Here is a 17,017-nt window from a genome sequence, read left to right on the forward strand (position 1 = left end):
CCGACACTAGCAACCAACTGACCGGAGCAAGCAAACAGCTAACCAGAGCTAGCCAAAAGCTAACTGGAGCTAGCTAATAGCTAAACAGAGATAGCTCTAAGCTAGCAGCTTTTCTAACATTTACAATACAACAATTACAAAGTTCTTAAACATCACAGTTACAACATTAAATTCTCTAAACCCTTAGGATTTTGTCAGGAGTGTCTTTTTCAGGAATTAACAATTCGTTTTTTTCTAGATCAAAGGAATCTAGATCAAATTTCATCTTACACTCAACCTGCCTTTTCTGTCAAACGTTATATAATTACTATGTTGTTCAAAACCATGACATTCACTTCAACAGGCAAGTTCCAAAACTATATTGTGGTATTCAGTGTATTTGTACACTTTACTGACCTGTAACACAGGATAAATGATGAAACGGGAAAATGAGGCTTCTCTTTCAAAGGTTCTCTCAATTATGAGAACACACATGTGCAGGATCGCATATAGTCCCAGTGTTAAGTGAACACGTTTCACTGCCCCCTACTTGCCAACAGTTGTATAAATGTATCCCAAGGGCGAAACATTGGAGGACTGACATTTCAGTAAAAGTATTCTTCCCAACTACAAAGAAACAATACATAATACAAAATGTGACTATACATTTTGTGTGCGTCACAGTAGCATCCACATTAAAATGTAGAAGAAACATTCATGTAACTTATAACTTCCATTCTCAGAGCGTTTATAAAACCTCCCAGGAAAACTTGTAAGGAACCAGAGTAAAAAAACGTTCTCAGAACTTTCCTGCACCCTAAAAATATACATTCCCAGAACATCCAAGATGTTCACTTCTGTTCTCAGAACACTGAAAAAAATGTCATTTCTTTGTTCCCACAGCCAATGTGAAACCAAAAACATACCTTCCCACGACTTCCAAGGATTCACTTTTGCTAGCTGGGTTACATGTTGCTTGTTTTTTGTTTTCACTGCCTTAAATATCAGATGAGGTCAAACAGCTAGGCTATTTTTAGCTTTTTTGTTGCTGTTGCTGTTTTAAAGCTAATTCCATGCAATTCTACACATTTTTCCATAGGATGTAGAGATGACCTATGGCATGTTCTGACCTTGCAGATCTACTCACTTATCTAAGCTGTAACTACTGATATAGATATATAGATTGCTGTAACATGTCTTGTATTTTTTTTGCTACCTCAGCCCCAAATCAGATGACTTCCGCTATGTGTCAAACGGGTGGTGGAGGGGTTTTATAAGAAAGTGAGGATTCCATGTTTTTTACGTAATGATGAGTTGTTATAAGAGGGCCTTGAGGAGGAATTCTGGGCTGTTGTCTGTCACTTTGGAGTAACATGGAGACATCAGTAGACAGAGGAGAGGGCCACGTCAGCTCGTTCTGCCAGAGTAACCCACTTTATGACATGGACATGAAACTGAGCAGGACTGACCTGTACACCTTCCAGAGCAGTGGTAAGCAGGGGAGGAACTGGGGGTCACAGCGGCAACATTTTGACTTATAGGTTGTTCTTGCGCTGAAGGCCTGGTGATCCAACAGTAGTGCGCTATTTGTGTGATTTTTCGTATATTCCACCCCTGGTGCTAGGGGCCTATGGTGCCTTTCTTATTTCAAAGTATGTTATTTATACAATTCACTATAAATTGGTACAAAGTGTGGTCTGCTGTAGCTCAGTTGGGAGAGCATGGTGCTTGCAACGCCAGGTTAGTGGATTTGATTCCTGGGACCACCCATGCATAAAAATGTATGCAAGCATGACTGTAAGTCGCTTGGATAAACACATATGCTAAATAGCATATATTATATTATAATGTGGACTTCAATACAGTAAGTGGTTAATTTATTGTAACGACATTCAAAACATTCAGGAAGACAAGCCTTGTGAGAACCATTGAAGGTAGACTCAGCGATATGACATAGACGCATTAAGTAAACAGCATAGTGGGTCAATTTCCACAATTGAAGCATGAGGATCAACTTTTCTGCTTTTTGGGTCCCGTGGCTACCGCACTGTAACAGCGTGAACTGTAACAGTGTAGAGCGAACCAGTGCAAATACTGTGTGTGACTGATTGAAAGAGTGAAGTCTTGCATCTCACTCATCTCAAAATCTGCAGTGCTGCTCGTGGGAACAACATTTAGCTACCTTTAAGGTATCATAGATAACTGTGAGGGATAAGATTGTTATGGTACACACAATCTGAAAGTGGTGGTGGAGACTGAAACAGAGAAGTAGAAGAACTGTCTTTGCATTGTAAAAAATAATCAGTCTAGCCAAAGAGCTATTGGAGTGTGTGAAGACTACAGACAGCACTGAATTCTAACTTTATATTCGCTGGCTACAAGCACCTGCTGTGGCAACCTGCAGTAAATTAGTGCAATTTACTGAGCTCAACAGCCTGACTTTCTACATTGAGGCAGAAATAGAGAAATGGCCAGAAGAGGGCAGCCATGTCTGTGGGTTTGTTGAGATAATTTCTCCACATTCCATGGGATACTGTTTTCTGAATTTTAATCCCTACCCCTTGACACTTCATGGATTGGATAGGTTTAAGCAACATGATAATTGCTTCAGCTTGCCATCTGATAGGCTGGTGGGGGGTTGCATTATTGCTTCCACTCTTCTGATCATTTTAGATCTACAGGAGTGCCTGGGTGGGGGGTAGATGGTAGAGGTCCATTTGGAATGTAGCATAAATCCTGTTTGTGTTTATGTTACCATGTTTCAGATCTAAAACCAGCCAAGGCCAGAGGAGCACAGCGATGTCTAAATGTTATTGTCGTTTACCTCATCCTTCTGACTGCACTGAATGCCTTCCTCCTTTACAAAGGTACAACAAACCATTGGTTGGTTTCATGTCCAAAATGGTTCAAACACGTTTAATCTAATGTTGTAAAAGGATTTTCCATGATATCCTGAACTGCAGTAACACATGACTTCCTGTATTAGTAATGCTCTGTATCTCTCTATGTGCACCTCTGCCCCAGTGTTTTCGATGGAGGCTAGTAGTCTCTCCTCCTCTGGCTCCAGAACAGCGAAGCTGACCGACAATCACATCCCCCTGGAGGAGGACCTCCGTACCCTTGCTAGAAACACCAGCTTGGAGACCATCTCTCTCAGAGGATACCTGGGGAAGTTACAGACCCAGGTCTCCAGCCTCTGTGGGGAGGATGGCCAGCTGGGCCAGCTGAGAACAAACCTGGGTGTGGTCAATGCCAGCACCACTCTCCTTCAGGACTCAGTGAAAGCATTCAGATTACTCAAAGGTAGCTACTGTAAGACATGGGCAGGACCTACCAGGTTGATATATCTTACATTTGATGTAAAATATGAGTACACATCAACGTAGATATACACATATATTGGGGTGCAGAGCAATCAACCCTTGTGTTGTGTGAGATTTGCATATTATGTTTTTGTCATCATGCTTTGCAAAGTACAAATTACAACACCAGAGTGTATTGGTGGTAATAATAAGGTTTTGTTGTATTGCAGCTTCACCAGGCCCACAGGGACCTACTGGTAAGTTCCTTTGTCCTTAGTGCCAAGTCAACAACCACAGAAGAGAGGAAGAGAGGTATAAACGCCCCTTACACCACAAGCTTGTAATTCACATGTTATTTGACCTCGTGGTTTCCCTAGGTCCACCTGGTGCGAGGGGGTTACCTGGTGTGAGGGTGGACAAGGGAGACAGGGGTGAGTCAACCAAAAGCACTGCATTGCATCATTGTTTTAGCATCACTGTGTCACTGCAACAGCCAATGTTAGATCAGCACCAAACTATACTGAACAAAAATATAAATGTAACATGTGAAGTGTTGGTATCATAATCTGAAATAAAAGATCACTGAAAATGTCTATATGCACAAAAAACTTATTTCTCTGAAATTCTGGGCAAAAATGTGTTTGCATTTTGTAAGTGAGCATTTCTCCTTTGCCAAGACAGGTGTGGCATATCAAGAAGCTGATTTAACAGGATGGTAATTACATAGGTGCACCTTCTGCTGGGGACAATAAAAGGCCATTCTAAAATGTGCAGTTTTGTCACACAACACAATGCCACAGATGTCTCAAGTTTTGAGAGAGTGTGCAATTGGCATGCTGACTGCAGGAATGTCAGAGCTGTTGCTAGATAATTAAATTTGGATTTATCTACCATAAGCTGCCTACAACATCGTTTTAGAGAATTTGGCAGTACGTTCAACCAACCTCACAACCGGAGACTACGTGTAACCACGCCATCCCAGGACCTCCACATCTGGCTTCTTAACCAGCAGGATCATCTGAGACCAGCCACCCAGATAGCTGATGAAACTGTGGGGTTGCACAACAAAATTATTTCTGCACAAAATGTCAGAAACCATCTCAGGGAAGCTCATCTGCATGCTCGTCATCCTCACCAGGGTCTTGCCCTGACTGCAGTTCGGCGTCGTAACCAACTTCAGTAAGCAAATGCTCACCTTAGCTGGCCACTGGCACGCTGGAGAAGTGTGCTCTTCACAGATGAATCCCGGTTTCAGCTGTACTGAGTACATAGCGTCGTGTTGGCGAATGGTTTTCTGATGTCTGCGTTGTGAACAGAGTGCCCCATGGGGGCAGTGGGGTTATGTTATGAGCAGGCATAAGCTAAGGACAACGAACACAATTGCATTTTCTTGATGGCAAATTGAATGCACTTACAGTAGATACCGTGACGAGATCCTGAGGCCCATTGTCGTGCCATTCCTACGCCGCCATCACCTCTTGTTTCAGCATGATAATGCATGGCCCCATGTCGCAAGGATCTGAACACAATTCTTTGAAGCTGAAAATGTCCGTTCTTCCACAGCCTGCATACTCACTGACATGTCATCCATTGAGCATTTTTGGGATGCTCGGTATTGACATGTATGACAGCAGCATACCACCCTGCATACCACTGCTGGCTTACTTCTGAAGCTAAGCAAGGTTGGTCCTGGTCAGTCCCTGGATGGGAGACCAGATTCTGCTGAAAGTGGTGTTGGAGGGCCAGTAGGAGGCACTCTTTCCTCTGGTCTAAAAAATATCCCAATGCCCCAGGCCAGTGATTGGGGACACTGCCCTGTGTAGGGTGCTGTCTTTTAGATGGGACCTTAAACAGGTGTCCTGACTCTCTGTGGTTATTAAAGAGCCCATGGCACTTATTGTAAGAGTAGGGGTGTTAACCCCAGTGTCCTGGCTAAATTCCCAATCTGGTCACCTAATAATCCCCATTTACAATTGGCTGATTCATCCCCCTCCTCTCCCCTGTAACTATTCTCCAGGTTGTTGCTGCAATTGAGAATGTGTTCTCAGTCAACTTACCTGGTAAAATAACAGATAAATAAAGTGACAGCGTGTTCCAATATCCAGCAACTTCGCAGTCATTGAAGAGTGGGACAACATTTCACAGTCCAAGATGAACAGCCCGATCAACTCTTTGAGAAGGAGATGTATCATGAGGCAAATGGTAGTCACACCAGATACTGACTGGTTTTCCTGATCCACACCCCTACCTCTTTTTTTAAGGTATCTGTGACCAACATGTGATATACATAGATTCAGGCCTAATTTATTTATTTCAATTGACTGATTTAACGAACTGTAAATATTAGAAATTGTTGCATGTTGAGTTTATATTTTTGTTCAGTGTAACTCTGTAGCATTAGCATTCAGCTGCTCATCTGTCCAGTAATGATCTGTGCACTGATGGCCTGTCATCTTCAGTCAGGGGCAGAGGAAGTGGAGGCCTGCCTCTCTGTTTCATAATAACCCACTGTTTAGTCAATGAATTGACATTTACCCCTGTATGAAGTCTCAATCAGGGATGGACTCTCACACAAGCTAACAGACTACCCTGCGAGTTTGAGTCAGGCATTTTTCAATAGGTCATCCTACCAAAATGCCGTCCTTCCTCACACTATACACTGAGTGTACAAAACATTAGGAACACCTTCTTAATATTGAGTTTCACCCCCTTTTGCCCTCAGAACAGCCTCATTTTGTCGGGCCATGGACTCTACAAGGTGTCAAAATCATTCCACAGGGATGGTGGCAGGTGTTGTCTCCAATGTTTCTCTGAGTTGTGTCAAGTTGGCTGGATGTCCTTTGGGTGGTGGACCATTCTTGATACACACAGGAAACTGTTGAGAGTCAAAAACCCAGCAGCGTTGCAGTTCTTGGCACACTCAAACCAGTGCATCTGGCATCTACTACCATACCCTGTTCAAAGGCACTTCAATATGTTTTCTTGATCGTTCAACCTCTGAATGGTACACATACACAATCCATGTCTCAATTGTCTCAAGGCTTGAAAATGCTTCTTTAACCTGACTCCTCCCCTTCATCTACACTGATTGAAGTTCATTTAACAGGTGACATCATGTCTATGTCATGGAAAGAGCCAGTGTTCCTAATGTTCTGTGCACTTAGTGTAGAACGGATGCTTACCACAGGAGGTTGGTGGCACCTTAATTGGGGAGGACGGGCTCATGGTAATGGCTGGAGCAGAATTAGTGGAATGGTATCAAATACATCAAACAATGGTTTCCACGTGAGACAGTAGATAGTGATAGTGAGAGGTTTACTGTGTTCCAGGTGAGACAGTAGATTGTGATAGTGAGAGGGTTACTGTGTTCCAGGTCAGACAGGACAAAAAGGAGACCCTGGAGTTGATGGCCAGACTGTAGCCAAGGGAGAAGCAGGGGAACCAGGACCCAAAGGTGATTCACCTTACTCCTACTGACTCCAAACCTTTAGATCAATCTAAACCCCAATGGGAAATGTGACAGAATTACTGATCTTTCATGTCTAACAATGCATTTAGTAGTCTGTGGTTCTTATTAATGCTCATATCCACTGGCAAACACAGAGTTATCTTGTAGTTCTACCACTAATGATCTCCATACAGTACATCAACTCAATAATAAGTCACTGTTTCAGGTGAAGATGGTACCACTGGACTACAAGGACCAGCTGGAACACCAGGTAGGCCCAGTAGTACGAACATGGAACCAGTCCAGTAGTACTAACATGGAATACAACTCAAGCTGCGGGGTTGTGAAGAACATGGTGGATAAGTTGACTGTTTACCATGGCAGTTACCCATGCATCAACACTAACTTTAATCAGCTCCTTGGTGGACAGGTAGGACTGTGGTATTAGTGTGTTCTTTTAGTCTGAGAGACTGAGGATAGATCAATTATTGACAGTGTCACATGGGCCAGTTCTACAGGTGGAGAAGGGTGATTTAGTGTTAGGGACATTGAATATTACCCCCTCTCTCACCCCATCCGTCACATAGGAAACGTGCGTTGTGTACTTGATGTCCCAAAGCCAGTCCAAATAAAGTATGCCTTGATACATATTTGAATAGCTGAACTTGCTCCGGGACTTTGCATTTTTTAAATTGCTTAGAAAACTAGCCCTGACTCTTGAAACGTTTTAGGGAGGGGGGAGGTGTTAATCCATTTTAAAATAGTGTAGGATGGATGGTTAAAACTGCTGCTGCTGCCCAGGCAGATACTATTCTTTCTCTCCATGAAAGGAAGTTGATATTTTTACTTCATCATCCTCACTGTCAGTAGGCTGATGATCACAAGGCCCTATTCTCTTACACCCTGGAATAGGTAGGAGATGGACTCAAATTCCCCTTTTTGGTTAACAGAGTCAAATAATGCCCAATAATGTTTATACCCCGTTTTGTGCTGCTACCATGTCATGCTGCTGCCATGTTGTGTTGCTACCATGTTGTTATCATGTTGTGTTACTATCATGCTGTGTTGTCATGTGTTGCTGCCATGCTATGTTAATGTCTTAGGTCTCTCTTTGTGTAGTGTCGTGTTATTTCTCTTGTCGTGATGTGTGTTTTGTCCTTTATTTTTATTTATTTTTATTTTGAATCCCAGCCCCCGTCCTCACAAGAGGCCTTTTGCCTTTTGTTAGGCGATCATTGTAAATAAGAATTTATTCTTAACTGACTTGCCTAGTTAATAAAGGTAAAAATAAATAAAAATACATTCAAATAAAAATACATTTTCCCTCATCATGACTGGCTCAAATGTTGTAACATTTCCAGGCATAGTTCCACATTCAGCCTTCTCAGTTTCTGTTCTGGTTTTCACAGTAATATATAGAAACGACATGTGTACGATCTTAATTTGAGCCAGTTTACAACAGCAGGAAAATAATCCTGCAGCAACAGGAAATGTAAATTATTATGTGGATTATAATTAATGGACATTATTTTTAGGGGTTGATACATTTTTCTTGAGGGAAAATCAAGTCTCACAATTTAAAGTGTAAATTACAAACTTTAGAAGCCTTTTCAAACCTTGAATACACTACAATTTTCGCGCTATGCAGGAAAATTCTCAGCAACAAAAGAGTGATCAAATTATGACCCTACATCTATATATCACCAGATCATCATTGTTAAATTTGTCCATTTTAGTTAAAAGTGCTGAGTGAATGCATTCAGAACTGAATATAAAGCTAGTTTAGTTTACTTGCTTCACCCATATACAGTTGATTTTTTTCCATATCACACATACAGTACAACTGTTGGCTCTTAATTTGAGCCAGTTGGCTACAGCAGGAAAATAACCCTGCAGCAACAGGAAATGTGAATTATTATGTGAATTTTATTTAATGGACATTTTTGTAGGAGTTATTTGTTATTTGTTACGACAAATCAATTCTGAAACTTCAAGGTGGAAAATTCTAAATGTAGAAGCCTTTTGTAAAACTCAAATACACAACAAGTTTGCATTTCCTGCTGTGCCGGACAATTCTAATATTAGATCCTACATCTGTAATACTGTAGCTATGTTAAATGTTAGGTGTAATATTGTGTAATGTGTATGTATGTACAGTTGAAGTTGGAAGTTTACATACACTTAGGTTGGAGTCATTTAAACTCATTTTTCAACCACTCCACACATTTCTTGTTAACAAACTATAGTTTTGGCAAGTTGGTTAGGACATCTACTTTGTGCATGACACCATTAATTTTTCCAACAATTGTTTACAGACAGATTATTTCACTTATAATTCACTGTATCACAATTCCAGTGGGTCAGAAGTTTACATACACTAAGTTGACTGTGCTTTTTAAACAGCTTGGAAAATTCCAGAAAATGATGTTATGTCTTCTGACTTCAACTGTATCTCTTCAGTGGATATTGTGTGCAGTGTGTGTGCGTGTCTATACAGTATCTCTGATTGTGTGTGTCATACGTACAGGCGGTGCAGCTACTAACTGTTCAGGAGCCCCTGGGCTGCCAGGACCACAGGGACCAAAGGGGGATATGGGACACATTGGTGAGTCTGCATGGGCTTAACACTACACTCACCTATAGACCGTTTACTTTCTAATACTTTCTAAAACTAATACTTCACCTGCGTATTTGAAGTGCTCACCTGCAAACAACTTATTTTTTTGTACTCAACAATTAACTGAACCTGGCCTTTTTTCCTTTTATCTTGCTGCCACCTCTAACATTTACCTCTCTACCTCTTCACAGGTTTACCAGGGATACCAGGCCAAAATGGGATCAAAGGGCACACTGGTAAATAACTTGGTGTTTGACTGTTTCACGCGGCCAAGCATGACTGTGTCTGTACATGTTAGTGAACCCTGTTCCTGGAGTGCTACCATCCTGTAGGTTTTCATTCCAACTCTAATCTAGCGTACATGATTCTAATAATTAGCTGGTTTATAAGATGAATCAGGTTAGTTACAACATGGGTTAGAGTGAAAACCTACAGGAGGATAGCTCTCCAGGAACAGGGTTGGAGAGCCCTGTGTTAATTGTGTGACTGTGTGGGACTGTGTGCAGATTTTTGCATTTGCATCTGTACTGTACACTATAGCCTCCACATTGTAGAGTGAGTGTATTTGTATTTATTATGGATTCCCATTAGCTGCTGCCAAAGCGGCAGCTACTCTTCCTGGGGTCCAGCAAAATTAAGGCAGGTTATACCACAGTCCCCGCTGTTCCATAAGGTGTTTTTTTATCTGTTTTTATCTGTTTTTTAAATCTAATTTTACTGCTTGCATCAGTTACTTGATGTGGAATAGAGTTCCATGTAGTCATGGCTCTATGTAATACTTTGTGCCTCTTATAGTCTGTTCTGGACTTGGGGACTGTGAAGAGACCTCATGTGGCATGTCTTGTGGGGTATGCATGGGTGTCTGAGCTGTGTGCCTGTAGTTTAAAACAGACAGCTCGATGCATTCATGTCAATACCTCTCATAAATAAAAGTAGTGATGAAGTCAATCTCTCATCCACTTTCAGCCAGGAGAGATTGATATGCATATTATTAATATTAGCTCTCTGTGTACATCCAAGGACCAGCCTTGCTGCCCTGTTCTGAGCCAATTGCAAAGTCCTTTTTTGCGGCACCTGACCACACGACTGAACAGTAGTGAAAGTGTGACAAAACTAGGGCCTGTAGGACTTGCCTTGTTGATAGTGTTAAGAAGGCAGAGCATCGCTTTATTATAGACAAACTTCTCCCCATCTTAGCTTCTTCTGCATCAATATGTTTTGACCACAGTTTACAATCTAGGGTTACTCCAAGCAGTTTTGTCATCTCAACTTGCTCAATTATCCACATTATTTATTACAAGATTTAGTTGAGGTTTAGAGTTTAGTGAGTGTTTTGCTCCAAATACAATGCTTTTAGTTTTAGAAATATTTAGGGCTAACTTATTCCTTGCCACCCACTCTGAAACTAACTGCAGCTCTTTGTTGCAGTCATTTCAGTCGCTGTAGCAGCTGTCGTGTATAGTGTTGAGTTATCCGCATACATAGACACTCTGGCAGTGGCATGTCGTTAGTAAAAATAAATAAAAGCAAGGGGCCTAAACAGCTACCCTGGGGAATTCCTGATTCTAACTGGATAATATTTGAGAGGCTTCCATTAAAGAACACCCTCTACGTTCTGTTAGACAAGTAACTCTTTAGCCACATTATAGCAGTGAGTGTAAAGCATAACACATGCATTTTTCCAGCAGCAGACTATGATCGATAATGTCAAAAGCTGCACTGAAGTCTGACAAGACAGCCCCCACATTTTATAATCAATTTCTCTCAGCCAATCATCAGTCATTTGTGTAAGTGCTGTGCTTGAGTGTCCTTCCCTATAACCATGCTGAAATTCTGTTGTCAATTTGTTTAATGTGAAATAGTATTGTATCTGGTCAAATACAATTTTTTCCAGCAGTGTACTAAGGGTTGGTAACAGGCTGATTGGTCAGCTATTTGAGCCAGTAAAGGGGGCTTTACTATTTTTTTATATATATTTTTTACCTTTATTTAACTAGGCAAGTCAGTTAAGAACAAATTATTATTTTCAATGACGGCCTAGGAACAGTGGGTTAACTGCCTGTTCAGGGGCAGAACGACAGATTTGTGACTTGTCAGCTCGGGGATTTGAACTTGCAACCTTCCTGTTACTAGTCCAATGCTCTAACTACTAGGCTACCCTGCCGCACCCCTATTCTTGGGTATCGGAATGACTTTAGCTTCCCTCCAGGCCTGAGAGCACACACTCTCTAGCAGGCTTAAATTGAAGATGTGGCAAATAGGAGTGGCAATATCATCTGCTATTATCCTCAGTAATTTTCCATCCAGATTGTCAGACCCCAGTGGCTTGTCATTGTTGACAGACAACAATACTTTTTTAACCTCTTCCACACTGACTTTACGGAATTCGAAAGTACAATTCTTGACTTTCATAATTTGGTCCGATATACTTTAATGTGTAGTGTTAGTGTTTGCTGCTGGCATGTCATCCCTAAGTTTGCTTATCTTGCCAATGAAAAAGTAATTAAAGTAGTTTGCAATATCAGTGGGCTTTGTGATGAATGAGCCATCTGATTCAATGAATGAAGGAGCAGAGTTGGCTTTTTTCCCCAAAATGTAATTTAAGGTGCCCCAAAGCTTTTTACTACCATTCTTTATATAATTATCTTTGTTTCATTCATAGTGTAGTTTCTTTTTCTTTAGTTTAGTCACATGATTTCTTAATTTGCGGCACGTTTGCCAATCGGTTGGGCTGCCAGACTTCATTGCCATACCTTTTGCCTCATCCCTCTCAACCATACAATTTTTCAATTCCTCATCAATCCAAGGGGATTTAACAGTTTTTACAGTCATTTTCTTAATGGGTGCGTGCTTATTACTAACTGGAATTAGTAGTTTCATAAATGCATCAAGTGCAGCATCTGGTTGCTCCTCATTACACACCACAGACCAGCAAATATTCTTTACATCATCAACATATGAATCACTACAGAACTTATTGTATGACTTCTTATACACTATATTAGGCCCAGCCATTGGAACTTTGGTTTTCCTAGATATGGCTATTATATTGTGATCACTACATCCTATGGATTTGGATACTGCTTTAAAGAAAATATCTGTAGAATTAGTAAAGATGTGATCAATACATGTTGATGATTTAATTCCTGTGCTGTTTGTAACTAGTTTGAAGTTTTTTCCTGAGTGGGCAGCTTGATGATACCCAGTCAATATTTCAATCACCTAGAAAATATACTTCTCTGTTGATATCACATACATTATCAAGAATTTCACACATATTATCCAGATACTGACTGTTAGCACTTGGTGGTCTATAGCAGCTTCCCACAAGAATGGTCTTTAGGTGAAGCAGATGAACCTGTAGCCATATTACTTCAACAGTATTTAACATTAGATAATCTCTAATCTTTACAGTAATGTGGTTCTAAATATAGGCCGCAACACCGCCTCCGTTGGCATTTCTGTCTTTTCGGTAGATGTTATAACCATGTATTGCTACCACTGTATCATCAAAGGAATTATCTAAGTGAGTTTCAGAGATAGTCAGAATATGAATGTCATCTGTTACAAGCAAGTATTGACTTCATGGACCTTGTTTCTCAGGCTGCATGTTAATATGACTATTTTTACCACTTTTCTGGGTTGCTTGATTGTTTTTAATGCTTTACTGGGAAGCTTTTCAGAGGTAGACTTACTCATGTTATTTACATTGGAGTTGATAGTGCAGGGTGAGCTGAAAAAAGTGGTCTTCCTACTATTGCACACCGTCTCAGTGTTAACAGTGTAACTCTGGTTTATAGGCTCATGATTACTGCTTACAATAGCTGTAGGATAAATATATGTATTTGGTGCAATTAGGGGTACATAAATGAAATGACTTGCATTTTGTTTGCCAATGCCCCTAAGATCATGTACATTTGATGCAGCATTATGACAACGCATTGTCACAATGGTAGGGATTAACTGAGCATTGTTTCAAAGCAGCCTTGAAATGCGTGGACAGGGTCCAGGAGCCAAGATGATTTGAATGGACTCCGTCATTCCTGTAGAGTATCTTCTGTTTCCAGAAGGTGTCAAAGTTATCAATAAAAGTGACTCCAGCAGAGTCTTTTAGCCAGATGTGTTATCCCAGCAGTCTGCTGAAGCTTTCACACCTGCGGCACAACGATGGTACTGGACCTGAAATTACTGGCCGTTTTTTGGAGTCGTTTAATACTAAAGTCAGTTCTTTAAAATCCATTTTCAAATGTTCCAAGCTAGCCCTCCTGGTGTTGTTTGACCCCACATGGAATACGACAGTGCCAGCTCCCGGCATCTGTGGTAGAACAGTCGGAAGCAGCCTTTTTATGTCCTGTACTCGTGCTCCTGGGTAGCACAGGGTTTGACATAGTGTGACATAGTGCTGTACTGTATTGCCTCCACATTGTAGAATGAGTGTGACATAGTACTGTACTGTATAGCCTCTACATTATAGAGTGAGTGTGACAGTGTGCTGTGAATCTGTCAGGAGCCCAGGGCCGTGATGGAGTACAGGGGGCCCCTGATTTGAAGGGTAACACAGGGCCGACAGGACTACCTGGACCCATAGGACCTGAAGGTGAATTTCACCCTGTCTCTAAGCTATGGAACCCTCATTGTCATGTCCTTCAAACTGTTGATTACAGGAATTACAATTTTATATATTCTCCTACTGTAAAGTGTTATTTTAATCATATGAAGTGTCCTTTATGATTTTGGGGATAAATCTGTGGTTATTGTTCTTCCTCCGTAGGACCAAGAGGACTTGCTGGTGTTAATGGAACAAGAGGACTTGTTGGTGTGTGTGTGTGTGTAGTTTCACTATCCTTGTGCAGACCAGAATTATTATTATTTTTCATTTTTTTATTTATTTAACTAGGCAAGTCAGGTAAGAACAAATTCTTATTTACAATGACGGCCTATACCAACCAAACCCGGATGACGCTGGGCCAATTTTGCGCCGCCCTCTGGGACTGCCAATCACGGCCGGTTGTGATACAGCCTGGATTCGAACCAGGGTGTATGTGGTGATGCTTCTAGCACTGAGATGCAGTTACTTAGACCACTGCACCACTCAGGAGCCCTCACAAGGAGAGTAAAACAAGGAAGATTTAGACAAGTGGGGACATTTTGCCGGTCCCCACAAGGAAAAATGCTATTTTAGGTTTAGGGGTTAGGTTTAAGATTACAATTAGAGTTACGGATAGAATAAGGGTTAGGATTAGGAGTTAGGGTTAGGGAAAATAAGATTTTGATTGGGAATCAATTGTTTGGTCCACACAAGGATAGTAAAACAAATGTGTGTATGTTTAATTTCAAGCTCTTCATGTCCTAGGATTTCCAGGGTTGCCGGGAAGTCCCGGACCGCTAGGTCCACGTGGAGAGAAGGGTGAAAGAGCAGCTGGATCAGGTGAGTGTGTGAAGTCACAAAGACACACACAGACACACACACACTCAGCACTACACCTCACACTAATGCCAGGTTACCCACAATATCTGACATAGACTCTCTCGTCGCTAAGACATACTGTATATGTAAATATGATATGTATTCATTTACCTGCATATTTAAGTGAATATTCATTGGTCTATGGGCCTGGATTATGGTACAATTCATGTTTAATCATGTGCATGCATAAGTTATTTTAAAATGTCTCTCTCTCCAGTGACAGCAAATGTGCGTATCGCTGGCGGGGGGACTCGTGGGAGAGTGGAGGTGATGTGGTCGGGGCAGTGGGGTACGGTGTGTGATGACAGCTTTGACACTCTGGACGGGACAGTGATCTGCAAGATGCTGGGGTACCAACGAGCCTCCACAGTCTTCACAGCCAGCCATGGTGAGTCCATCCTCTACCTTATCATTAGCAGATAAATACATTTTTTTTGCTTTCTCTTTTTGTTCCCAGTGAGGATGTGTAGAGAGCCTGTCAGGGTTGAATTTTCTTTTCTTTCACACATATTAGTACATTTCTCATTGTTCATTGTTGAATCTCATGGACTTGGCTTCTGGATTGTGTTGTCATCCGTTTAGGAATCGGTAGGATCTGGTTGGATGACCTGCGATGCACAGGCAGAGAGGCCAGTGTGTTTTATTGCCTTCACAATGGTATGGGCATCAGCAACTGTCAACACAATGAGGACGCTGGGGTGCAGTGTGTGTGAATGTGTCCTGGATCCAGAGTAGGAGAGGTGCACAGCAAGAGAGAGACGTACACGTACACGTACACGTACACACACACACACACACACACACACACTAAAGTATGTCCACACATACATTAACATGTTACAGATGGTAATTCATGTTACTGTGACGTGTTACATCTACTGTATCTTATCTTTTTTTAAACAACATTAGTAAGTCATTGTTGATATAAACTTGGCATGTACCTAACGTGTAGCTAACTTAGGCCTACCCATTGTCTCACGTCAGATGGTGTCACTCCTACGTGACGCTCGTCCTTCAAACTGTCAGTCTTGTAGGACGTGGAACTCATCTCTAAAAATCTAGATTTTGCTCATCTGCCGAACACTAGTTCCTAACTCTATGACGTATCTATGACGCACTGACTACTACCATGCTTGATCAGCTGAGCAAACTTGCCCAAGCTAGGAGCCTAGTGATAACTTGTTTGAATGGCCATTACTGTAGCTATTTTGCCAATCTTGTTGATGAATAACCAAAGTTATGGGACTGTTCTAAGAAATCAGCATGTATCTGACTCTGACAGCTGGCACTGTGCCTCACTACTTTGTAACATTTGGCCAATACAATAACATCGCAGCTAGCCTAAAGCAGTCAAGCTGTGCTGCAAAACTCACTAATCACGGCAAAACAGAAACTGCCTTATCATGAAAACTCATGCTATTAGCTAGAATATCACTACACTAGCTAGCTAGAGGGAGTATTCAGCATTGAGTGTGTGAACTGTCGTTGTTAGCATCCCTTGCTTTGAGACTGGTTCAGTCAGCAAGCAGACACTAGCTAGCTAATTTTTGTGCACATTTAGATTTTCAGGAACTCTTATTCTACACCCACAAAACACCTTAGCTAAATGTAGAATTAGGGTATTGAAGAATTTGTGATTAAATAAATGTCACTATTAGCTACAGGTTTATAGTTTTAAGATCAACTCTGACTCTTATGAGGATTCAAGGGGGTTCAGTGGACGATGTCACCTTGATAAAAATTTTGAATATTAGGACAGCATATTGTAGTCAAACTTCTTTTTAGCTTTCCCATGAGCGTTTTCGAGTTATCAGAGAGATGAGTGCAGACGCACTGATGTGAGCCTTCGCACTGATGTGAGACAATGAGGCCTACCTGTAATAATGTACCCTGGAGGAAGGTTTATACAGAATACATGGTATTTTCTGAATTGCACTTTGTAAACAACCAGTTTAATTAATCAGTTTGAAATAAAACACTGAAGAATCTGACAATATGAGTCAGATTCAGTTTGTATAAATGTTGTGAAATGCTCTGTCACAACCTAGGCCTCTTGATCCCACTCCTCCACCCACTCACTCACTCTCACGCGCACACACACACACACACACAATTCTGCTTAGGCCAGCACGGTCAAAAGTCAGTCTGAAGGACAAGCACCTCCTGACTGACACACAGTATTGGGGTCAACACTTCCACATGAC

The 17,017-nt window shown here is 41.3% G+C and overlaps 1 protein-coding gene across 1 annotated transcript; it reads left to right on the plus strand.

Annotated features, from left to right (window-relative positions):
• The first annotated feature begins 1,253 nt into the window (after positions 1 to 1,253).
• On the plus strand, positions 1,254 to 16,804 carry marco (macrophage receptor with collagenous structure). Its single transcript, XM_024416300.2, has 14 exons — positions 1,254 to 1,470; positions 2,745 to 2,846; positions 3,004 to 3,282; positions 3,512 to 3,538; positions 3,659 to 3,712; positions 6,655 to 6,735; positions 6,956 to 7,000; positions 9,257 to 9,334; positions 9,538 to 9,582; positions 13,854 to 13,943; positions 14,118 to 14,162; positions 14,700 to 14,774; positions 15,031 to 15,201; positions 15,396 to 16,804. Exons 1-14 carry the CDS (start codon positions 1,353 to 1,355, stop codon positions 15,524 to 15,526), a joined length of 1,341 nt encoding a protein of 446 aa, XP_024272068.1. The 5' UTR covers positions 1,254 to 1,352; the 3' UTR covers positions 15,527 to 16,804.
• The last annotated feature ends 213 nt before the right edge of the window (positions 16,805 to 17,017 follow it).

The sequence above is a fragment of the Oncorhynchus tshawytscha genome, linkage group LG03 (assembly GCF_018296145.1).
Source record: "Oncorhynchus tshawytscha isolate Ot180627B linkage group LG03, Otsh_v2.0, whole genome shotgun sequence".
Classification (NCBI taxonomy): domain Eukaryota; kingdom Metazoa; phylum Chordata; class Actinopteri; order Salmoniformes; family Salmonidae; genus Oncorhynchus; species Oncorhynchus tshawytscha.